Source organism: Betta splendens, chromosome 2 (assembly GCF_900634795.4).
Source record: "Betta splendens chromosome 2, fBetSpl5.4, whole genome shotgun sequence".
Classification (NCBI taxonomy): Eukaryota; Metazoa; Chordata; class Actinopteri; order Anabantiformes; family Osphronemidae; genus Betta; species Betta splendens.
In genome coordinates, this window is record NC_040882.2 from 20066653 (window position 1) to 20092382 (window position 25730).

Consider the following 25730-nt stretch of genomic DNA (forward strand, 5'->3'; position numbering starts at 1 on the left):
ACGGTGGTCACAGTCAGACCAACAGCACCGAAAGGTCAAAAAATAGGTAAGATGCAGGAGTCGGCGTAAAACAGAGGGAAACGAACACGGCCCGAGCCGTGAGGAGGAAAAACACACAAGAAAGAGGTGCACAGAAGCACCGGGTTTCCGCAGAAACACCAGGAGCGGCTCAGAGGGTTCCTCTTTGACAGAAGTGGCTGATGACGTGGCTGGAGCACCGGTGGGTCCAAGTCAGGATGCTTCAGACTGGGAGTCAGCAGTAAGTCATGGACGCACAGGTCAGGCTCTGCACCGCTGTGCAGCTGTACCCATAATGCACTTCCTCTCCAGCGGAGATGCTATCAAGCAGATGAGCGTTTTCATTAGAGAAGGACTAACTGCATCTCCAGCCCTGCCAGCGCTCAAACGCACACACACGAACATGAACAGACACTGATTTATGTCCTGGACAGCTGAGAGACCTGGGGACCACTATGTGGACCTTTATGTATAGTTTGTGTTTGTGTTATAGTTTATGTTTAGTGTCTGTTTAAAGTAAAGGTGAGTTCCTGTTTTCTCTGTTTACTTAGCAACAACACATGAGCTGAGACTGAACATATGGCTGCTGGATTTTGGCCTTTCTCTATTTGGATTGTTGAAAATAATGAGGTAAAAAAGGCTGTGAACACCTACAGTAGCTGTTTAATCTTGCGATCGCCTTTATCTGAACCAAAACATCCGGGACTGCGCGCAGCGTAAACACGACATCGCTACACAACCCGCGCACGGGTCAAATGAGTGGAGGCAGATCGACATCTCATTCACATCCTCATTCCACCGTCACCTTTCACCTCCCGCACTGACCTCGTCCTCCGGCAGACTCTCCCGAAACCTTTCACCGTCGCTAAAGTCCAGCGGGTCCTCGCAGCTGAGCCGGGCGTCCTCCCCCTGCCCCGCTCCATCACAGCGCAGCCACGGGGGTGCGAAGCAGCACCCGCCGGCCCGACACAGCCGCAGCATTCGCGCCACAGAATTCACCTCAGAGCGCTTCACAACCGGGTCGAGCGCTCAGAAAGCCCAGAGGCGGCTGATCGCATCGGTTCTGAGTTATCTGCGCTGTCCTCCCGTCCCTCACAAAAGCTCTACACACAACTTCCCCTCCGCTCTACATTGCTCTCTACTCACTTAGTTGTAATTCTCCTTCCACATCAGCAGTTCCTCAAACAATACACCCTGCTTCCTTTGTGTGTGAGCTCGTCAGCCAGGTAGCCACGCCCCCAGGTAGCCACGCCCCCAGGTAGCCACGCCCCCAGGTGTGCGCTCCCTCCACACACATGCATCCTGGAGATAAGGGTGCTCCCTCTTCCCCCGCCGTACCTCTAGCAGTCTGGAGGAGTGGTGCGTGTGCATTCATGCTAAAACAGGTCTATTTCCTTGAGGCTATTTATAGAACAGGAAGAACCTGTCTGACTGGGAGCGAGAGACCCAAACGCGCGCTACTCCCACTTCAACACTGATTTGAAGCAAGTAATTAGATCATAAAGGTAAACAAACGCAAAAATACTATAGCTCGTGTCAAATTAATGAGAAGGTTGATGGTACACACACACACACACACACACACACACACACACACACACACACACACACACACACACACACACACACACACACACCCTGTCAGACTGCATGAGCTGTCTCGTCTGTGTGTGTGTGTGTGTGTGTGTGTGTGTGTGTGTGTGTGTGTGTGTGTGTGTGTGTGTGTGTGTGTGTGTGTGTGTTCATGTCTACACTCTGCTGCCTACGCTCTGTCATCGGACAGCTTTCAGTGTCAGATCAGTGTCTCATCTGCCAAGACAAATTACAGCGAGTGTGTGCTTTTTCGTGCGCGCATATGTGCGATGTGTGTGTGTGTTTTCTCTAGTTGGCATATCATTCTATCTTTAATGAGCAGAAACATGTTGTTCCCTGAAGACACACTCATTGACACCAACTCTCTCTCTCTCTCTCTCTCGCTCGCTGTGTCTCACTCCATCACTCTGTCTCTCCCCCCAGCACCCTTCAATCTTTCCTAAACTTTTTCCTTCGCCCCCTGCTTCCTCTCTAAATCAAGACCTACATCAGTTCAGAACTAGGTCAAAAGGCTCCGTTAGCAACTTCAGTGAATCATGTGACAAAGTAGGTGATGTGAAGTGACTGTTGGGTATCTTACAGTATCTGTGTGCTAGAGACGTGCTCAGCGTTGGCCTCAAGTCCATTACTGACAACAAACTGTGGCTCTTTAGAGAATAAGTCATTGGTTTCCACTATTGTTTAAAATTATATTTTTGTTTTAGAATATTAAGCAGATTATTTTTCCTACTAACCAATTAATCAGAAATACAACAAAGATTTGTTAATGATAAAAATGGTTACTGTAGCAGGAAACTAATTTGAATTAAACTGAGACTTTGCAATTATGCTTCTTAAATGTAAACAAAGACAGCTTCTTAGTCAACTCACATTTGTAATTACAACAGCTACACTGATGAAGTCCTCAGTAAATCATGGGCTTCAGGGGTTTCAAAGTCTATTCATCAAGTCCTGCTGCCCACACGCCGCTGGTTACCAGGATCGGCTTTGTTCAGATGATACTAAAGAATAGCAGTAGCTTCAGCAGTCTCAACATTATCTAGTCTTGAATACTCTAAATGTGCAAAACTATCTAATAGGAAATGCAGAAGGTGTATAAATTTAAAACTAAATAAATATTAGACCATTGTAAAATATTTTGAATTTGCTCCAAATTGCCACAAACCCACATGTGACAGTGTCCTTCAGAAGATATTCTGCTGCGGACCACATGTAACATCACAATGACTCCTCTGCAGTAACACTGAAGGACCGTCCAAAACAACACAAAACCCGCTATACGCGGTGGACCGGGCTCTTTGGCAGTAAAACGTTTGAGCATCACGCAGCAATTCAGCTGCAATAAAATATGAGCTGGGAAACATTCCTCGCCGGTTAATTTGTAATGTGAACAGGGTTATTTAGCTCCTTGCCCCGGGATCAACGAGATAAAGGATGAAACAACTTGGCACCGGCAGTAAAATCTTATCATATTGTAAACCAGTGTTGTGGCACTTCATAAGCTATAACACTCACACACGTCCAGACACTGGTGCAGTAACAGCTGCTGGCTCGTCTTTCTCAGCTGTGCCACCACCAATGCTTATTTAGTGAATTTACCTTGCATCACTTTAATATATTATGCATTCTTAGGTTATTAAATAATAAATGTGTCGCCTTGAACCATCTTCAAATTAGTTTTCAGTCGTGCACAACAGCTGTTTATTCTGGACGCTGACACTTTCAGGTGTGTCTGGACACGCTGGCTGATGCAGACACTGAACCTCCTGACCTTTGGAGCAGAGCCGTGTTTTTTCGTAATCATGAGGCCAAGCTGTCCGGGACGCACGTCGCTAGAATGTCTAATGAAGCGTGCCGCGCTGCCGCTGGGACGTGAGAACGCTGCAGTTACGGGGTTTGTCCAGCAGATGGCAGGTGGGGAGAGACATATACAGGGAAGGTGATGGGCTGCAGAGGGAGAGGATGAAGGACAGTGGATGAACCGAGGTCCAGAGTTAAGGAATCAAAGTTTGCAAACAACAACAGAGAACACCTGAAATTAAGACGACTTCCATCCTGCATTATCTATTTTAAACAACTATTAGCACAACATATGTTTGTAGGTTTAAAGTAGTATTTTTTGGCTGACCTCCCAGCAGATGACACCTGGTGTGCTACAAACCCCACCCCTGTGGCACTCAGAGGTGCCCAAAACAAACACTATCATTGCAAATAACTGTTGAGCCTGGATTTACATTGGGAATTACACCTATTTTCTGGTTATGCTTGCTGACATCCGCCCCTAGTAATGTAAAAGCATGTGGGGTTGCCACGGTAACCGCTTGACTTTCAAATCAACCTTCAGCTTGAAAATGTAAGGACACAAATACAAATGATTGTACAGAACAAATCTGCAGAAATTGAAAAAGTAGAAACTCTTGGAAATTTTCTATTCTGTTTACTGAACAGGAAGTCAAGTGGTCTTCCTCTTTGTGTGTGCGTGCATTATTGTGCTCTCGCCACATGTTGCCACCCTTCCACCCTTGACAACTTTAATTGTGCAACAAATTTTCAAATGCTATTAAACCCTGCAAGAAAATAGTGAAGAAACACAGGCGGGCCGGACATTTGCAATAGGAACAGCATGCATCATCTATCATGTATAAACACACAACGTCTGACCACACACACACACACACACACACACACACACACACACACACACACACACACACACACACACACACACACACACACACACACACACACACACACACACACACACACACACACAGAGTTAGAACAAGGCGTGGGAGGACTTTGCACCATGGCGACCACATCCTGTCTCATGTACCTCGGTGCTATTATTAATAGACACATACACACATAAAGTGATATGAGCAGAAAACAGAGAAAGCAGCTAATGACACCGTCGTACTTCAGATGGACAGATGGGTGAAGCCAAACTTTCATTTTCTCTCACACAAAGGTTTTTTTTTTTTTTCAACCACGTTTAAATGTTAATATGTTTTCCAATATCATCCAGTCTTTGGCTTCTGCCTGTTTGGTGAGAGCGCTGAAGGACACATAATCTGCTGCTGGTGGGGTGGGGGTAGCCTTTAAGCATACAGGCCAAATCTGGCCCTGATGCTACTTAATCCTCACAGACACACAAAGTGTGTGGCACATGTGCACCTACACACACAGTCTAATGAACAGACGAGTCTCCAGTCATCCATAGACAGGGAGAAGTTTGCACCGAGGTGATGACGTGACCAGCACGGCATGGCGTGTCCTGCAGCTATTGATTTGTGATGTTAATTCTCAAGGTTGTCTGCACTGTTAACTGTCTGTTAGCCAGCAGCCGTGCAAATAGAGGCGTTTCAACCGAGATCGGGTGGGCACATCACTGAGGGTGTGTTCATGGAGCGAGGGAAGGAAGATAAAATGAAATGAAAGGACGGCGAGAAGCTGAAGGAAAGGGAGGAAGAAGAGAGAAGGGAGGAGGATGCACGGGCAGCAGGTGGGACAGAGAACAAGGTAGATGCAAATGCAAGATGGGTTCTTTATCCCCGTGCGCTGGCAGGCTGTGATCACACTGTGCCATTCTGCCAAACATAAACCACAGGCTTCTGCAGGCGTGGCAGACGGTGAGGAGCAGCCAAACGTGGCCACTCCTGCTGTCTGGAGCTCAGAAGGAAAGTGCAGGTGCACGAATAGGGCGAGCAGACCAACATGGTCTCTCTCTCGCTCTCTCTCTACGCTGTCGGCCGCGTCGTTGTCATGGGAGATGAGTGATTTCCACGGTAACCTGTGGGGGCTTTTCCTTCTTCCTGTCGTCTCCACTCATTCCCCTACAGCCTCGTTCAGAGGATAATTGCGGTGGTAAATTGAATCCTATTCTGCCTCTGAAAACATGGCTGACACGTATTAAAACCCCTCTAAATGTATCATGTAAAACCAAATCATAGGAGGAGTTATTTTTCCAACTTGCCTGTTTTGCAACTCAGGATACAAAATGACTGCTAAAAAACACAATTTGTCTTTCCAACCATTAGCCCTGAAACGTTTACAGAATGTTTCCCGCACACTCATTAACATCAACACTGTAACCGCTGACACCTGAAGGACTTCATCTGTCTCCTGGTGTCTACAAGGCCAACAGTCGCCTGCGCTCAGTGTGAATTAGCCGTCATCTGCGAAGCGAGTCGGCCACTGGCGGCAGACGTGCCGCTTCAAAATACAGCTGCTCATTATAGACAGTAAATCAAACCATGTATATATAGAGTAAAAGCTACTGGAGTCACCATAAAAAAACATTTGGTGTCTTTACTGCACAGCCTGACTGCACTGATACGTCACATTTAGATCCCAGCGCTGTTGCACAACTATAATAACAAACTAGATCTTCTCAATACTTCCTCAAACTCTTATAAAGTCTTTTAGCCGCCATGACAACAGTATCCAATTATGTGGAAGCAAACTACTTCTGTATAGGACTAGAATACAAAGAGCCTGTAGCTGTGTCAATCGGCGGCCGGCTGCTTAAGCAGAGGCTGGGAGCGGACAGATTAAAGCGCAGAGAAGAAAAGCTTCCGGGAAAAGCTCGGGAGTTCGTGCAGCTCCGGTTCCATGGGCGCCGCTAAATGTGATAAAGGAGCTGGGAGCCTCCGGACGCGGGGTCACGCCACTCTCAATCAGTCAAGTAACATGAATCAGATGATTGGTCGTGTCACTGCAACCCGCGTCTGTGTCTCTGCAGATTAAACCTGGCTCCTGGAAGGAACCAGCATTATCTGAGGATGATGGTGACAGACACCTGCTTGGCGTCAAGCCTCAAAACGCCTAGAAGATGCTGCTGCAGGCGTGTTTGGCGTTCGGTCACTAGCTTTTATTACCATTTCAAACACAGTAAACGCTGGATTTCATTCTGATGCCAGTGTTTTTAATAAAAGCCTGACACTCAGTGAATTCATTAACTACACAGGTTAAGTTAAAGTGGTTCATACTGTCAGCGTGCACAAACGCATTAACGCACGGCGTGCATGTGTGCACGCTGAAACACACACGGACTGTAGTGGTAATAGCGAGTGTGGAGTGCCTGGAGATGGAAAAGCTGCATAACAGAACCAGCTCCGTGAAGCAACCACTGATTTTTAATGCAGCTGTTATCATGTAAGATGCAATAAAAATTAATTTACACGTCTCCCATCACGGCAATGTTAATAGTATTTTAAGTACATAATAATATGTATAATATTCTTAATTTTTATGTACTTATTACATAATATGTACTTAAATAATAAACTTTGTGTGATTAAGCATTGCACTAACCAAAAATAAATCAGGGAAGTGCAGAATATGGGTTAGAATGGGAATAATATGTTTAGTACAGTGAAATGTTGCTGGGTCAGCAGACTGATGCCTTGAGCTGCACTGTGCCACACAGACTATAGTTCAGGATTTTTTCTCAAGTCTCCGATTTTCACAAATGCAAACATGTCGAAATCCTACATGTCACATATTTTATATTATATTTTTAGTGTGTCAGCGTGTGCGAGACTGTTTTATACAACTGTCATTGTAATTCTTAAAAAGTTAGTAACGTCTGATAATATTATGAGCTTTTTCACAGAACATTCATCACATTTCAGATACAGCATGAATCCCAAGGATATTCAGCTCATCTGGTAAAGTAAAAGAAAACATCTGTTGGAAACATGACACAAAATGCTATGATTTTTAGTAGCTGTGTAGTTGGTTTACTAGAACTTAATCCAACACGCATTAAGAACCTTGAAGTACTCGAAGTATAAAATTGAGGCTTGAATTCAATTACAAATCAGCCATAACCGGTGCAGACGATGCTGAAATATAATCAAAAGCAACACCGCTACTGGACGGAGTAACATTTGCTATTAAGGACTCAGCAGTGGTGCACTCAGTGTCGCCACTGGAGGCCATGCAATTTAATTTTAATATTAGATGGGATGAATGAAAGCAAGTGGCTTAAATAATACAGATAATCATGAAGGCCTAGGGATTCGCAATAGACACACATGTCCTGAATATTTTTAGAGCTTTTCATTTACGGGGGTTTACAGTTAAAATAGGTGCTTTACTGTGTATCAAAGAAGGAATCAGACTGTCAATAAAATAAACAGTGCCGTTATTTCCTAGCATCTCTGTACGTAAAGATGGAGTTCCAGCTAATAAATATGGATTTTCTTCCTGTCGCTCAACTTCTACCGCTTTCCGTCTTTACATCTTCTCCTTCCTGTTCCCGTCCCTCCTTCGCGCCCGTCCTCCCTCTCCATTAACTCCTGTTCTTTTGCCTCAGATCAATATCACTCTTCCATCTCATCCCTGCTCCATCTGTTTATTGCCCAGGTCGATAGCTCCCTCTCATCCTCCTCCTTCTTCGTCGTCCGCTGTGATTTCTTCTTTATTCGCCCCCGAGCTTTCTCCTCTCCTCTCGCTTAAAGCTCACCTCTTTTCTTCTGTATTGTCCTCCCCTTCTGTCATCATTGTCACAAAGCTCTGTTGGTGTTGTCCTACCTGCGTGCTCTGACGTTTAACTGGTAAAAATGGGGCTTTCATACATCTTCATCAGCTTCATATTACTTTGTGGGACGTGTAGTTGGGATTTGGTGTCCTACTTAAAATGAGGCAGGCCATTTGTCACAGAAACGGTAGCAAACTGAATTAAGGTGGCCCAGCTCTCTGCCTCTCTCCACTGTTTTCATTATTGCCTCAATGTAATGTGATAAATGGATGGAGCAGACCATAATGATATGCTTCATCACTATGGTGATTTTCTCACAGTGTGTTGGCGTCAATGGCTTGACCTAGAAGATTAAAGGTGTTGGGGGGTGTAGCTGACACAGCTTCGCTTTGTGTGAGGATAATGTTATTAAAGTTTAAAAGATTATATACTGGAACAAATGACTAAATATGTATTTCGTAGTTTAAAACTTTGCAGTTGAAGTAGGAACTGATCACTAACAATTTCTAAACATACGGCTCTCTCTACTGCCTGCTTAGCCAGTTTACTGGTGGCTTTGCTTCCCCTCTACACTATAACTTTACCCTTCTCTTTGTTTGGGTTTAAATCTATCCGGTTCTAACTGGCAGTCTGTAAAACCGACTATAAAGCATCCAACGGCACAACAGGGTCCACCGTGACAGCTCCAGCACCGATCAGGCGTGCTGGTCCGTCTGTTAATGATTTACTGGACTGAGATGTATGTTAACGACACATCTTATTATCGCTGCACATTCCTCGTGGACATGGTGGAAGCTTTAACGACATCTAGGTCTTCAACGTCACTATACGGCACAACTTTGAAGCAATGACCTTTGACCGGGCGGGTTTCTCTGTTGAAAATGTGTTGAAATATGGAAGAATGAGGACAAGTTGCGCTGAGAGGACTTACACAACAAGAGTGGCCGCTATTACTAAATACAGTGCCAATGTACTGCAGCTCTACCGGACCTACAGTAGACGCCCTCCTAAAACCTCTCCACCTCTGTCAACTCTTTCTTTCCCATTTCCCGTTTGGTTTTAGAGTTCATGTAAAACTCATCGCATATAAAAGGACCCAGACTGCATGCGTCCGTATGATTAATCTACAAACATAAACACGGACTGTGACGGAAATACACGAGCAGCATGTGCTGACATGCTGCCAACATGCTGATGCGGTATTTGTTTAACAAAACCACTTTCTAAATTTAGACTTCAAGTCTCAGAGGAGACTCTAAAAATGGAGACAAACTCTCGTGGGTGTTTGTGTGCACGCCTCTTTTGTATTCTGCTGCGTGTGTATCGGTGCATGAGTGTACTCTACACGGCCGAATACTTGTGGCTGTATTTTTTTGTTCTGGTGTTTCTAAGAAGTTGAATCCGTTACTGAGGTCATCTTTCAGATAATGCACTATGATATGAAGTGTTTAGACTTGACGTGTGACGTGTGTGTGCTTTTAAATAGTCTCACTGACTACCCTGTGCCTGTTTTCCTTCATTATAAATCATCTAACAGTGCATCAGGTGCAGCAGCATGTGTTCAGCCTGGATTGTGGAGGTGTAGAAAAATACACATTACAGGCTGTGCATGATTTAAATGTGGGCGGATTACTGTACGCTGTGTTTGCTGAGTGGCTGCTGTATATCATCTACTGTATGAGGTTTCTGTGCTTTATCAACACTTCACAGTCACATTATGTCACTTGCAATCCTGTTTTGGACCTTCAGTGAGACATGTTACAAATCAAAATGATGCCGCTGGCAATGAGGCATCTAATATTTGACTACCTAATAGCGTTAAGTTACAAAAGTAAAATTTATACTAAAGTTCCCTTTCAGTCAAAACAGTTTATCATTTTAAGAGACATACAGTATTTCACACCGGAAGCCAGTTTTCATTAAATGATAAAATTTTTAATATTTATTTCAAATGTTCATAAAAAATTATATATAAAAAAAAAATTATATATATATCTATCTATCTATCTATCTATCTATCTATCTATCTATCTATCTATCTATCTATATATATATATATATATATATATATATATATATATATATATAAAGAGAGAGAGAAAGTGAGTGAGAGAGAGAGAGAGAGAGAGAGAGAGAGAGAGAGAGAGAAAGTGAGTGAGTGAATAAAAATTAAACCATGTTGATATGTTGACAGTTTTCTTGATTCTGCTTTAAGCATCAGTTTTTAAAACAACCATTTTCTTCAACATCTTAAGATTTGTATTTTATTCCCAAAATGTGTCCTAAGGTACATAGAACTAGACTGTGAACAAGATTCACAACGTATAGTGTGTGAATATTTTTTTTTCTATTTAAAATAAACCTTAGGAAGTCTGTCTTTACTGTCCTCTGTTGCTGGCATAGGCGGTGTGTGTGTGTGTGTGTGTGTGTGTGTGTGTGTGTGTGTGTGTGTGTGTGTGTGTGTGTGTGTGTGTGTGTGTTATCTGACAAGCAACAGATTGCCGCGCAGCGTGCCTGCACGCTCACACCAACAGGCTTCTGTGTCCTTCTCTCCATCGGTCACTGCAGAGCACATGAGAAGAGAGTGGGAGAGAAATGAAAGCACAAAAATGGAGAGACGTGAACAAGCAGGAGACAGTAACAAAGAGAAAGAAGGGGCTACAGAAAAGGAAGTGAATGTGAAAAAAAGATAAAGAAGTCTTACAGAAGAAACAAAAGAGAAAGCTAAATACAAAAGTGACAAGGAAGGAAGTGAGAGAGAGAGAGAGAGAGAGAGAGAGAGAGAGAGAGAGAGAGAGAGAGAGAGAGAGAGAGAAAGAATGTGCATGTGCGACAAAAACAGGAACAGAGAAGAAAAAAAAAACACGATAAAAGAGAAAAAAGGAACTAGCATAAACAAAGAGGGGACGGTCGGGGAGCACCATATACAGTAACAGCCTGTTTCTAGAATAAGCGCAGGTTCTCAAACATAGACATAGCGGGGGATAAAAATAGACTTTGCACAAAGGAGCTGGCCGAGCGGTTAGCGGTGGCGCAGGGAGCAGAACGCGCCCGTGCACGTGCGTCGCTGCGCGTCTGTCAAAGAAGCGGAGACGCCAGGGCTCCGTCCGTGGGAGTCGGAGTCGCACGTGTGCCCGTCAGACCCAAGGGAATCCTGCACCGCCGCCGCGGTGGCAGCGACGCGCTCGCACGCGCCACACGCCTATCAGGATCCGATGGTGTGCACGCGTTCCGCTGGCTCACTCGCACCCATCACGCTCCCGCTGTGGGGACTCCTGCACTTCACATCACCTGCTCGGCTACGGCTAATAAAAGAGCCCTGTCCATGACTATTTGAATCAACACATGCTATCACTAAGTTCAGACTGAGGCTCAGCTTTAATCTACTAAACTACATGTACCACTAGAGGCCAATGCTGTATTTGTTGACCTCCATGCTGCCATTCAGCAGCACCTTTATAAGCACCCACATCCAGACGTGTGTAATGAGTGGAGATCCTCTCTAAGTCACTACACTGGGTGGCTAATAATCACATCTGGGTCTTTTAGCAAACTAATACTGCACCATTCGCAAAGCTGGGACCTCATATTCAGGATTTCTATAGATCAATTCTAAAAAAATGATCTTTGCATTTTTAAAAAAGCTTCACACAATGACGTGGGGTCTTTAGCTACAACTCCTCTTGTTTACAGTGATCATATCAAAGGACGGTGCTATGATTTGTGTGGAAATGACTTCTAATAGCGTCACACAGGGCTCTTTGTTAGGCTGCTATTTATAAACCCTGCAGGGATACATCGTGTTGGCATTTACATGTTTGCACACACGCGCTGCAGATACTGTACATACTGTACAGTACGCACACACCACTGCACACCGCCACCGGGAGCGCACACAGGAAGCCACACAGAGGTCGCCTCGCCGTGCTGCATTCAGGGCGAGCAGAGTTACCGCGCTTCGCTGCTCGTCGCGTGCGTGAGGGATGAGTTCTCCTGGAGAAGGAACTAAATCAGCTCATGAACGCAGAAGAAGCCAAACTCTATGTAGCTATTGTCACACACGCACACAGGACTCAGCGGGGACTCACATACAAGGCTCGCATCGCACAGCTCCTTCTCACTCATTCTTTCCTCCGTCGCTATTCGCACTGATAATCAGTCATCTCTATATAGACAACAGCGAGCGCCCCTGACCCTGATCGGCTTTGCAAAAGGATGTGGGTTCTATTTCTTGCAAACACCAGTTTCTGTCCTGGTAAAACCTTCGTGCACATGTCGGGGGTTCTAGGTGCCTATGTACAGTAGTCTGTATAAGGCCGGCTTGTACTCGGCTTTATTATCCTGAGTGAAAAACTGCAAAGAAAGAAATTGGGGTATTTGTTGTGCTTCTGATAACTTGCCAATACCTCTAATATGATTCACTGCCTGGCTCGGCGTTAAGCTTGATAACTAAGGAGAGAGAGAGAGCGGCAGACGGAGAAGCAGCCAGAGACAAAAGGCAGAGTCAGGGAGGGAGATAGAGACAGGAATGGAGAGACGCACTGGTGCGACATCAAACCAGCTAGACACTCTATCCTAATATGATTAGAAATTGCCTTGTCCTCGTCATTTTGTGCCAGCTTTGTCCTTGGCCTGAGTCACAGAATGAGAAGCCCTGTTCCAAGTGAGGAAAGGTTTCGCCGTCCAAATAAGCTAAGTGCCTCGTGGAAATATGAAGAACTGCTGGCGGAGGTTGAAAGGACAAAAAAGTCAGCCATTAGTAAATGCAACAGTGCATCAACACGCCGCCGTGTATCAAAGATTTTAGTGATAAAGTGTGCAGGCCTCATCCCGGAGAGACAGGACTGAGTCACAGAGTGGAGGTGGATCAACAGCACAGAGCTGCATCTTCTATAATTGAAGTGTAGGTTTACTCAAATCAAATTAAAGTGTTGGAAAATAATGAGGCCAAACATACAGCACAGGAAGTGCTCGGTCCTCAGGAACTGAAAGACATTGAGACTGTGGAAACATCTGAGGCCAATAACTCACCACAACCTAAATTTAATATTAGAATGACTGTATTTTACTTTATAATATAGCGCTAACACGGCTTATTAGCTGCCATGATTCTTTGCAAACCTTTTTTAATTGTACATAACAGTTAGTGCAGAGGTTTTAACTATAATAGTGTGATTGAATTTAAAGTGCAAAGGAGAGAGGACAGAGGCAATAGGACACAAGGGATGAAGGAAAGGTAGAAAAGGAGGATCTCCATGGGCCTGTCGATTACGTGTCTCTGTTTCGTTATGACACAAGTCGTTAAGAAATCTCCCGCTCACGTATGCACGCTGAGGCACACAACTGTAAAAATAAATGTGCTGATTTTAGAAAGAAAACCACATCCTTCCAATACAGTCGCCGTGGCTGCTAGTGCACTTCACTTCTACCTCCTTTGCTTGCAGTTTTACTCACACAGCTTCCAGTAAGGCCTATTAATAACTCTGCCTCAGTCTGTCACACCGGTCTGTGATCGGTGTGACGCCATTAATAAAAAGCCATAGCAACTGACCCGTCACATCCTTAAACATAATCACGGAGCCTTGGGAGGCTTTCGCTCTAAAGCCAGTGATATTGACAGACGTGGGGAGCCTGAACTGCCCGCAGGTGTAAATGTGAGTGACTTCTGCGACACGTCTAGGATGAACATCTCGTAGCCTGAACAGCCTGAAGCTGCGGAACACCATTATTTCATCCAGTTTCCCCAACATTACAATGCCCTCTGCCCTCATTTCCAGGCGCTTCCAACCATCCAAAGAGGGACTAATAACCCATCATGACCAATTAGTCCAGAAGGTTCCGTCCAGAGTCTAGCTGCTGCAACTGAACTAACGTCTGAAGGCCAGCAGGTGATGAAGAAAACCACACAACGCCGCAACACAACAGGTTCTAACCAACACAAAGATGACAAATCTTCAAATTATAAATTGTAACACCAGTGGAAGCAGGTGTTCATTGTCCATGCTCTACCCTGACATCGTCACATCTAAAAGTAAAACAGCACATACTGTAGTAGTAAACAGATGTGTTGCTTTCATGACGCTGACTCAGGCCCTGGCGCTTGGCGTGTTGCTCACAGGTGTGACAGCGAGCGAGCGAGCGAGCGAGCAGGCACCTCCACGCACACACGCACGCGTGCACCTGAACACGAAGGCGCCGCCATCCGAACGGGACTTTAAGAGCGGCAGTCGAGCACGTCAGAGCCAAGCAGAAGATCCACCAGCGCTGCACAGGCGGCGCGCGTGCTTGCGTGTGATGTGGTGAAACTCTCTTGCTTCCTGTTGAAGAGGTTTCAAGACATAGGCTGACAAAAAAAAAAACACAGAATGAGTCTATTTTTGGCCACAGAGTGAGAGAGATAAAGAGATAGCGGGGTTAAAAAAAAAAAAAAAAGAGCGCCGAGGCGTAACAACAAAACAAGAAAAAAAGAGAAACAATTAAAGTGAAGCAACCGAAAGGAGAAACTGAGGGAGGCCAAATATAAAGCAGAGAAGTGCGGGTGTGAATGTGTGTCCTTCTGCTTTTTGTCCTCACAGAGGAGCATCACAGGAAGTCTGTGGCCACTTAACCCTTTTACATGGAGCTCCAGGGCGGCTGCAGAGTCCAAATGCTAAACCTGCTCAATGTAAAAACTAGCAAGGTAGAAGCTAGCAAAGGCTAGCACGAACGTTAGACGTTCCATTTTGGCGAAAAGTATACAAAGTAATGGAAAGCCCTCATTAACATGGGTATTGCACCTCAATGTTTTGCTTGTCAGTCGGCTAAAATGCAAAAACTACAATAACCAGATTCTAGTTTAGTTTCTTTTTAATCATTCTTGCAATGAAACTTTCAGTAAGACCAAGTTTTCCACAGCACAGTTTCAGTTTTCGTATGTGCATTGGGAAAATCCAGATTCATGTTTTCAACATCTGACTCAGCAAAACCTGACGTGTAGTCGAGATTTGAAGCTACATATTTTGTTTGCTTCATTCCGTACAGATTCTCAGCTGCCAAGGCAAAAACGACCGTTAGCAACAAAACAAACATGCACAGATTACACTTTGGTTCTTTAGTGGCCTCCTGCTGAGTGACAGTTAACTCTGGTATACACTTAGGTCAGGAGAAGACAAAATGACACAGAAGTACGGTAACAGAAATGAGTGGACAGGAAACGAGTGGTGGAAATAAAGACGGAGGTGTAAACTCAGCTAAACTACTGAAACAAAAGTCACTTCAGCTTTTAAATGTTGATGTGTAAGTGTAAGTCAGATCTTTTTAAAGAAAAGAAAACAATCACCAAAATGTGTTTAAGTCTATGAGAAGGCATTAAGAAGTCACTGCAGCTTTGTAAACCTATGTGAAACATGTCTAAATGTCTTGAATTTGAGTATAGGCTCTTATTAGTGGTTTACTGATGATTTGGTTGTGTTTTTATATTGGCCTTGAAATAATGTCCTGTGGTGGTGTATCACAGTCGTACAGAACACAGAAGATGGAAGGTTTTGTGTGTTAGGGTTTGCAGCTCAGCAGACGTTAGTTCTTCTGTTCAAATATGTTGTTTTGTTTGGGTTTTTGACTGTTTTACATGGTCTTCATCCCCAGATGGAGGGTGTTTGCTTGTTGTGTAACTGCATATGTTCGTACTTGTTTGCTCATTGTTCATTCAACACCCATCAAGATCAACATAGCATAAGCAAATGTCTTAAAAATCCTGACATGGTAGAAAGCTGCAGAACAGTCGAGTCCATGGCTCCAGACTGATTGTATGTGGGTGTAATGAAACTGGATGAGGGATTCTACAAATACAGAGACCCAGAGACGGCAGGTGTAAAACAAAGATACCCAGTAGGCAGATGAAGGGAAGGAAGGATGAAAGGGAAGGAAGGATGAGACAATGAGTGACGGAGGTCAAGGAAGAGAGAGAGCACAAGGGAGCATGTAGAGATCAAGGCAGAAGGAATAAAGCACAACCAGGTGGCAGCAACGAGTGAGACGAACTGGAATTATGAGAAGACTCAAAAGATAAACACTAAAACAAGGAGATACAAATGAAACAATATTTACTGTACTACTGATAAATCATAATTATAATTTAAAATAATTGTTAACATAATGCACATGCACAATTTGTATAAATATTGGACGCCTGATTAAAAAGAAAAATCCACATCTGTTTCACAAGGACATCACAGTTTCTGTGTTTTAGAGAGTCCCTGTTAGAAGACCCGACATCTCAGGAGGTCAAATCAATAGAAACTAGGTTGTAAGGCTCCAGTTAGCAGAGCCAGTCAGTGTGGGCGACAGCTACTCAGCAACGTGTGTGTCAGTCAGTGTGTTTGACTTAGTACATTCATTGGAGTATGATTAACAAACCTACAGCGTATACGGTAATTTCATAGAAAAGAAATCAATACATGCAGTGTCAACCTATGAACCTATGCACACACAGTGAGCTCTGGACCAGTCACTTGTAGTCGTAGTTTTTAATTTTCCTTGGAGGAGCTTAACTGGCTGATGATTCGCTCATAGTCACCAAGTGTGTGATATTTATTGAGGCTACAGAATTACAGCCACGAGCAGTAATCAAACGCTGTGAAGCAGTATTGATTCATTTGATGTCTGTTGGCGTCCCAGCATGCTCTGGTGCACAGGTGACATCAGGCACCTGACGTGTCTCTCTGCAGGATCTCTGAGAGGGTTAAATGTTACAGTTATAGGACCCACAACTGGCTGCATTTTCTCATGAAGATTTCAGTCACAACATTTTCACCAACACGGCCGTCGTTCACCACACGCAGTTTAAAGCGTCTTCTAATTGAGCGTTGGCCTGATAAGAAGTCGCAAACGGCGCTGTGGTCCATTTATCTTCTCAAGCAGCGTCTGGCGAAGAATCTACCGGTTGCACGTAGGTTTGCTGTTGCAACCGCGGCTCCTAACAACGCAGGCTGTGAATGAATTAACTTGCACACAAAATGCAGTAAGACTTGTTTAATTTATCTGGACCTATTCCCTTCAATTGCAAATCAGGTGGGTTTTATTTCTTATAGAGTATCAGAAACACTGTTCACCCTGTCCCACAGTTCACTCAGTGTGTGATTTTAAATAATTTTCTTTTTTTGTTGTAGTTTTATTTTATTGATTTGTGGTAACTACAGCATTTAGTAAAAGCTAATCCAACGCTTATAAAAAACAAAGTTCAGTAGTTTCAGGACATATACTAATTGTGTCTTGCTCAAGGACACACCTGATGCCGAGGCAGGGATCGAACTTCCAAGACGCTCTACCAACTGAGCTCCCAGGCCACAAAAGCATGTCCTGGTGAGGATTGGACCCCAGGTCTCCAGACTGAGGAGGCAGACGCCTTGCCAAAAAGCCACAATGGCTGGTTTCACAGTCAACATGAAGCCTAAAACAAAAACCAACTGACCGAATAGCAGTATCTAAAACAGTGGATGCAGCCTTACTGCGCATTGGCATTTAGCTAAGTTGATGAGCAGTACGCCCACATATGAGCCAAACAAGAGAAACACAAATGTGAAAAATTTAAAACATTCATGAAATAAGCTGCTCAGATGTTGTAGAAAATGCACTGAGGATGTTTGTTTTGCCTTTAGGATACAAACAACTGAACAAGACATTTTAAACAGTTCCACTGCCTCCTATACAGTCTCACCAACCTATTGTGATGGTAAATATGGGTATTAGAGCACGGCTGTTTAAAGCGTGGCTTTCTTATATAACTGACTGTGGATCTGTGTCTTTCTTCCCACTCTGCCTCAATCTCTCTCCCTCCTCTGCCTACTAATTTGCTCCCCTTCCTCTATTGCCATCTCCCCCTCCATTTCTCTCTCAATGTTGACCCACACACTAGTGCAGCTGTATCACATCGAGCCCAGAGCATAAATCAAAGCGCGTGCACACACACACACACACACACACACACACACACACACACACACACACACACACACACACACACACACACACACACACACACACACACACACACACACACACACACACACACACACACACACACACACACACACACACACACAGTTGCACCCAACAGTGGACGTCCCACACACTCTCCTCAAGCCATTTCTGTATACTCACCCACACTCACTCACTCACTCACACACGCACTGTAACACGTCCTCATCTCCATTGCAGCGAACACCCACACAGACTTCTGCACCGGGAGTAAGATGCAGATAAAAAAGAACAAACATAGTGGGTTTGATTCCAAAGCGCTGTGCAGGAAATCCACAGGAATAGAAAAAAGACGTGTTACCTGTTGGTCACCACTCAAAATACCAGAAATACAACTGGTTATGTAATCTGACGTGCTGCTATTTTAGAATGAGTGTTTGGTTCGGAAGTTGAGTAAAGTTAAGATTCACGGGGGCAAAGTGCAAATCTAAGTTTAATCCTCACTATGGTTATAGTCAATTACAAAGTTACAAAACTAAAAACCACTCAACTAAAAAGAGGTTTGATGTGATGAGAAGCTTCTGGTGTTCATTACAATTACATCTTAATTTCTTTAGCTCTTATTATGAAACAGATTATATTTGGAAGGGGAAAATAAGAGATGAGCAGCACACTAATGAGTGAAAGCCATGCTGTGAAATGTAATAATTAAATGAAAACCAATTAAAGATTGTAGGACACTGATAGAAAAACAAAAAAAACACAAGAGGACTGAAGCAGCGTGATAGAAATTGCAGGGATGAACCTGGAGGAGTGATGGAAAAGGAAGCGCTGAATACCACAAAGCAAGATGTGAAGGTGACTGCTGCTCCCTGACACTGGAACCAAACAGAACGAAGCCGCCCTTTTCTAAGTGCGTCTTTGCCTTCATGTCACGTCAACGTACGCAATCAGCCCATTCAAAGAACGAATCACAAAACAACCACAACTCACTTAAGCTGCCGACTCATCGTTCTCCATGAGAGCAAGGAACACAGGAAAGACGGAAGGAGGAGGCGGAGGAGCAGAGGACGGGGGAATGAGGAAGAAGAACGAGTGTGAAACCTTATGTAACTGAGCCCCAAGGTTTAGACGCAGACAAAAATACAGAATGCAAGTAGAACAAGACTCCAGAGCGGTCACTCAAAAGAAGCAGATTTAAGTTAGAACATAAAAGTCACAGGTCGGCGTTTTATCACAGACAATACTTTTGATTGACAGCACGAAACCTTAAATTTGCTGTCAGAGGCAACCCGGGTTTCTCAGGTTTAGCATCACATGTCCCTTTGCCACATACTAGCGGCTTCCTGTGGCAAAAAAGAAGAGACAAAACTGCTGTTTGATGATGCAACACCAAACATCACACATGAATTAAACATGGCTGGAGAGCTTTTATTCCCCCTTTCAATAATTCTCTATAGAACTTAAGAGTTGCACGGTCCTGGTGAGATCACATGGGCCTGTATGAAACTGACAGGCGCATGTTCCCACCATGATGCGGCGTTAGCGGTTATCTCAGTGCTATGTCCCCAGGCTGTATAGAACCATATGCAATACAAGATGGCGAACTTGTCTGTGTCACTAACAAGGGCATTACAAAACCACAAATCATATTGAAACTAAAATAAAAACAAAAAAGGTGCATGAGAGAACAGGTCCCATCTTACATAGTTTTAGCCTTACTCTGTTTTACAGGAGCTTCGAATGGACTTCATGGATGACAGTGAAGCTGTCAGATAAAGATAAGCTACTGTGACACTGCACATAGTGCCGTACAGTGTGAACTAAATGAAGACGTGTCTCTGTTCTGTAAAGCAACTCAGGTCATTTCCTTATGATCACTTTAATGTTGCAACGCTGAGAAGTGACGTTGGCTGCTTTTACTCCACACATCACTGTAAGATGCAGCGTGTTTATACACACAATTAAACTAAGCAGGACATACAGTAAAAGCATAAATGATATCACGCTCATACGAGATGTGTGAAGGCACAACCACAAGCACGTGGGGCCGGCCATATGTCTCCACAAACGCACACGGCTGCTTCTGTCCCTAGGAGAGGCTCGCATTCACTCAACTTAGACTCAATGAAAGAGAAGAAGAAGAAATTAACCCTTATTAGTCCATTTGCATTTTTGCATTCTCTGCATTTGTCCCATCCCCGCGAGGAGCAGTGAGCTGCCATAGTGAACGGCGTTGCCTTCCGAGGGCGAACCGTTACCAACTACGCTACCAGGCCACTAGTGTTTCATGTGGACCTAAAGCTAAAACACACGCACACAAAGTCTTTCACAGGTTCAATCGGTTTGCACATGAAAAGTGACAACACAGAGCAAGTTCTCTGTTAAATACTGCAAATGTACTGTTCAAAGAAAACTTACAACAACCCACAAAAAAATGAATTCATTTAAAAAAAAAAAAAAAAAAAAAAAGAGTTGACTTAAACTAATGTGTTGGAATCAAACGGCTGGTGTTTAAACTCTGTGATATTCAATTACCCTGAGTAAAGGGGAAATAATACTCCCTGCTATCTCTGCATCTGCATAATTATTTTGGGACCTACAATTGAGGAACTGAATTAATCTAAGTGTCAGAATGTCATGTTGCAGTTGATAAGAATTAGCACCTCCTTAACAAGTGTGCTGCTGTCACATTAACGGGTGGAGTAACGGGCCGAGTAGGAAATGAGACAAGGCATGGCAGGCGATGGGCCGATGCTTCTTAGCAGTTAACAACACACGGGGAAAAAACAGGAAACAATGCATTTTAGCGAACAAGCAGCCAAAAACACACATGTGCCTGCCCACATGTACACAAACAAACAAAGGGATGGGCAAACACACTAATCCTCTCAAGTCATTGTCGCTAAGGCATAATCCTGGAATTGATGACTAGCTTAACCCAAGTCACATGACCGGAGGTACACGCAATCGAATCAGCAAACCCCCAACACACATACACACTCAACAGGCCTACAAGGAATAACAGCAGTGTCCAATATGATTGACAGCTGAGGGAATCCTGCACACACACACACACACACACACACACACACACACACACACACACACACACACACACACACACACACACACACACACACACACACACACACACACACACACACACACACACACACACAGCAGATTAAAGACACATCTTCTAAATGTTTGCTAGAAATTCTGTATATTGTTATAATATAAAACATATCTCACAACTGCCAACTAGGATTTCTATATAAATAAATCAACATGTGTCTTCTGCAAATGTAAATTGACTAGATCGTTTTTTAATGGGATGCAGTCATTTTAATTTGGTTTAATTAGCTGCAGATTATTTCTTTGGGTCTGTAAAACAGTGAAACACAACGTCAGCTGATCATTAAATGTCCTGTTCTTCAGAAATAGTCATGCAAATCTAATTTAATATGTGATGAAACAAGAAAAAGCAGCAAATCCACATTTTAAATGGCAGCATGAACATTCACTACCAACTTTCCATCGAGGTCAAAACATAACTGTTTTTATGGTTTGTGCGACCCTGAAATCATGGCAACCCCCAACGGTGTCCTTTTACAACTATATGGGCACCACGCTACAACACTGCCCAATGAGATTAGCAAATCAATATCAGACTGATATCCAACACCAGCATCCTCTCCAGCAGCAAACCTGGCATTACGAGACGCTATATCCCCATGGCGACAGGGGCTGCCAGCTATCCTGTTTCTCCTATTGATCGAATTTAAAGTTCAGAACAGGCAATGGCTAACGATTTCAAAACACACAAACATTACTTAGGCGGATATTAGCTAATCAATGAGTCAGTCAGACATCCGTGAGTGTTGGAAAGAGGCTAATATCTCCCTATCAGTGTGTTACAGTAAAACGCAGTGCGTAAGCCAATACTAGAAGTCCAATGAGATGAAGCAGTTCCGGTCAGATTATGTCACATGAGCTATTAGAGAGGCCTGAACCTGGTTTGTCCTTAAAAGTGGCACTACAAAATGACGCAGGCAGGAAGAGGACCAGGTCTGAGCAGGAAGTCAGCTGACCTCAGCAGTGACACAGGTTGGGAGATACGATCAGAAATCTGATTTAGGTATTGATAAAGTTACACAAGCAGCCGAAAATGAACCGAGAGAAGACGCAGATAGAGTCAGACGGGTTGGTTGTTGCAGTTGACACGATACGGGCTGGTGGAGAGCGTGCGATCGCAGTGGGTGCAGCTTAAAATGAAAACAGGTGTCCGTTAAATCGTTTCCAATGCCCACATCCTTTCTTTGATGAGACAAGCTGTATCAGGTCCTAAATAACTGAGCATATGTGTAGTCAGGCTTCCCAGTGTGGTCATAATGAAAGAAATCCATGATTCTGCCATGACATTCCTGACTAAGTGAAGAGCTCTTTCATTAAGATAAAAAGTCTGTCCCTGCCCGTGGTTCACTGATGCTGCTTAAGCTTTAAACCTGTTTTAATATGCATAAAGTTCTAAAACGCAAAAAGCTTAAGAAAAAAGGTCACGTCACCTGATGTGGTACTGCTCCTGTGAAAGTTCACTGACATTCCAGTAACTCTTTGACTGCTGTTATGGAGACGAGTACGGACACACACACACACACACACACACACACACACACACACACACACACACACACACACACACACACACACACACACACACACACACACACACACACACACACACTCCTACCTTGGCTCTCATCTGTCCTGAGGTCGAAACTTTGCGAATCAGCTTGTGCGACGTCTCTTCTTGTTCCCCGTCGCTGTCTGACGATTCTTCTCCAGCCTCTCCAGCCTGAAAGCACGGACCAAGAAGGACGGTAAGAAGGTCGGATTATACAAACACACACACACACGTCAAAACGTCCTCCTCTTTCTACGAGGACGACAGACGCCCGTCTGACCTAAATATGTTGTGAAATGTTCCATCATCTACCGAAGTCTACATGTGGTGGCCTCTGACTTATATGACACTTCAAATAAATGAAAAAAACACATCGGCTGTAAGTAGGTAAAGAGGAGCCAATCATAAAAATACAGTGTTAAGAAGAAAGGTAAGAAGAAAGGTTACACACAATTTTCACAATAAAATACAATAATTCAGGTAATAGTAATATTTTATATGTAAATAAAGACACTGGTGAGTTGTTTTGTCAGTGTAGTATGGGGAGGATTTAAAGAATGCCAAAACAACCTCCTCTTTGCAGCTTTTATAAAACGCTTGAACGCTGAACTTGAACTACGTGTCCTCAAGCGCAGCTTCATCCATTTTCTAAACCGCTTACTCCCTAATATGGGGTCACGGGGGTGCTGGAGCCTAACCGTCCATCGCAGGGCAACACATAGACAGACAACCATTCACACACACACTCACACCTAGGTGCAATGGAGAGAGTCCAATCAACCTAATGTGGGAGGAAGCCGGAGAACCCGGAGAGAACCCACGCAAACACGGGGAGAACGTGAAAACTCCACACAGAAAGGCACCAGGGCCGCCTCCGGGAATCGAACCCAGAACCTTCTTGCTGTGAGGCGACAGTGCTACCCACCGTACCATCCCGCTGCTTCATCCCTGCTGTGGAACTCACCACAGACAACATTTGAGAAACATGTGCGCTGGATTCATGTTATATTAAAGGCTAAGAAAGTCTACTCAAGTCTTTCAGCTCCTCGGCACCTCCCTGCATAAGAACTTGCAGCCATCACGCAGGTCTGGGTAACATGTGCTTTTGCACCGTTAAAGGCGCCACAGACGGAACCCTACTCACCGTCCTCTCGGAGTCGGCCTGGGGCTCCGTCACGTACAGCACGTTGGGGTTCAGCTTGGACGCCATGACGGGCTGAGGGCGAGCAGCGGGAGGCGAGCGAGGAAGGAGCGGGCGTGAAAGGAGCGGAGGGGGAAAAGGTTCGCCTGCTGCTGAACGAGAGGGGAGAGGCGCAAAGAGGAGAGATGGAGGAGGAACAAGTGGGGAGACGACAGCTCGGCCGGGAGAGGAGCGGATGACGAATGGGGCGGCGGGCTCCGGGACGCCGCGCTCGTCCTCTTGCAGATCTCTTTCTGGGGCCAACTCTGGAAAAGACGGGGGGATGAATTATTGAGAAGCGCTCCCTGTAGCTCTGCTGCTTTCCTGCAGGGGAGGAGGCATTTAAGTTAAGCGCTCATAACCAATAGTTCCTGATCTGCTATTATAGTTCCTCCTCCATCACACGCTCTCGGCTGAGGAGACAATGGCACACGCTGCTCTTAGTTCCTCTTGCGTTGGTGAGAAAGCACCGTTTATAATTTAGCGTTGTCATCGCAGTCCGCGCGCCACGGGGACGACAACGGGATGAAGGTGTTGATGAAGGGGAAATGGCGCATAACAACAGACATGATGAAGATGATCATTACAGGCAGCCGACTGTGCATCACACAGCTCGCAGGAGCGCCAGGGAAGCTACAGGAGCGCGCGCGTGCGCGCGTGCGTGCCTGCCAGCCGGCGAACGTTCCGTACGTAAAGGCACGCGCTAACACGAATTAGCATGAAGCCAAAAAGTGAATTTTATCTAGGCTGCGCGCGAGTGTGGACCTGTCGGCGCGCGCGCTCGTCTCTGCGCGCGCGTGTGTGTGTGTGCGTTTCCTTGATTACGACGTGGACACGTTATTCAAAAACCTGTCCGCATCTCGGAGCGCTGCCGCCCCCGGAGACACAGCGTTTGGACGCGCACGCGTCCCGGACGCGCAACATAGCGACAGTGCGCGCGTGGAAGTGACCGCTCGGTGCTTTTAATTTCTGTTTCTGTCGCTTTCTGTTCCGAAAACACGCCAATAAAAGGAAAAGGGGGCCACAACAACAGGCTGCCGTGCGCCCCCGCCGGCTTGACCGTCCGCTCCCTCATTAGCGCTGCTCTTCGGCGGACATGCAAATAAATGTCAATATTCACTTTGACTCCTGCATATTTGTCGAGGGCTGCGCTGTCACTGCCACGGAGCCCTCGGCGGCACCGGACGGCCACATCCTCTTCACAAATAAATCTCGTCGCTGCTCTACGTGTCGACCACATATGGACGTTATTTACCTTCGCCCCGTTAATTTGCTCTCTATTCTCCTCCGGCGGAGGGTGAGTCAGCGGCGGGGTCTCCCGTGCCTGTTGCCCGGCGTCGGGTGCTCGCGCCGGCGGTCGGTCAGCGGCAGCGCGCGGGTCTCTCCGGTGGTGCTCGCTTTGCAGAGGGAGACGCGGTAACACGCATCGCGTCGGAGCGGGTCTGAATCAGGTAGGAAGAGGAGGAGAGGAGGGAGGTGGAGGAGGAGGAGGAAGAGGAGGGGGCGCGCGAGAGAGAAAGCCCGAGCGGCCGCGCCGAGTCGCCGCGAATCGTCGTTCTGAGGTTAAACTGAGAGCAAATAACGTGCGCGCGCATGCGCGTGCGAGGCGCATACGGGCCTATTAGGACACACAACAACACTAATTAACACACAACAAATAAGGAGCGCGGGGACCAGTGTTTTGTCTTAATTTCCTCCAACACATAATTAGACTGTGTTGTTTGTAGAGACGTAGCATTTACATATTTATGGAATCTGTTGTGTTGGCGATTTCAGTCATACCTCATGATCTTCCTCAGTAAATGGAGGCTGCA

The 25730-nt window shown here is 45.1% G+C and overlaps 1 protein-coding gene across 3 annotated transcripts in view; it reads right to left on the reverse strand.

The window, feature by feature from the left end:
* Positions 1–25358, reverse strand: part of si:dkey-172j4.3 (diacylglycerol kinase delta) — a 43744-nt gene extending 18386 nt beyond the window's left edge. Inside the window, exons 1-3 of one of the 3 annotated variants that reach the window (XM_029137511.3) lie at positions 25172–25358; positions 23881–24182; positions 22803–22907 (exon numbers count right to left, since the gene is read on the reverse strand). In XM_029137511.3, coding sequence (XP_028993344.1) covers positions 22803–22907; positions 23881–23946 — 171 coding nt within the window. In that variant the 5' untranslated portion in view covers positions 23947–24182; positions 25172–25358. The other 2 variants (XM_055506982.1, XM_029137517.3) reach the window with 2 other exon arrangements.
* Between the last annotated feature and the right edge of the window lie 372 nt (positions 25359–25730).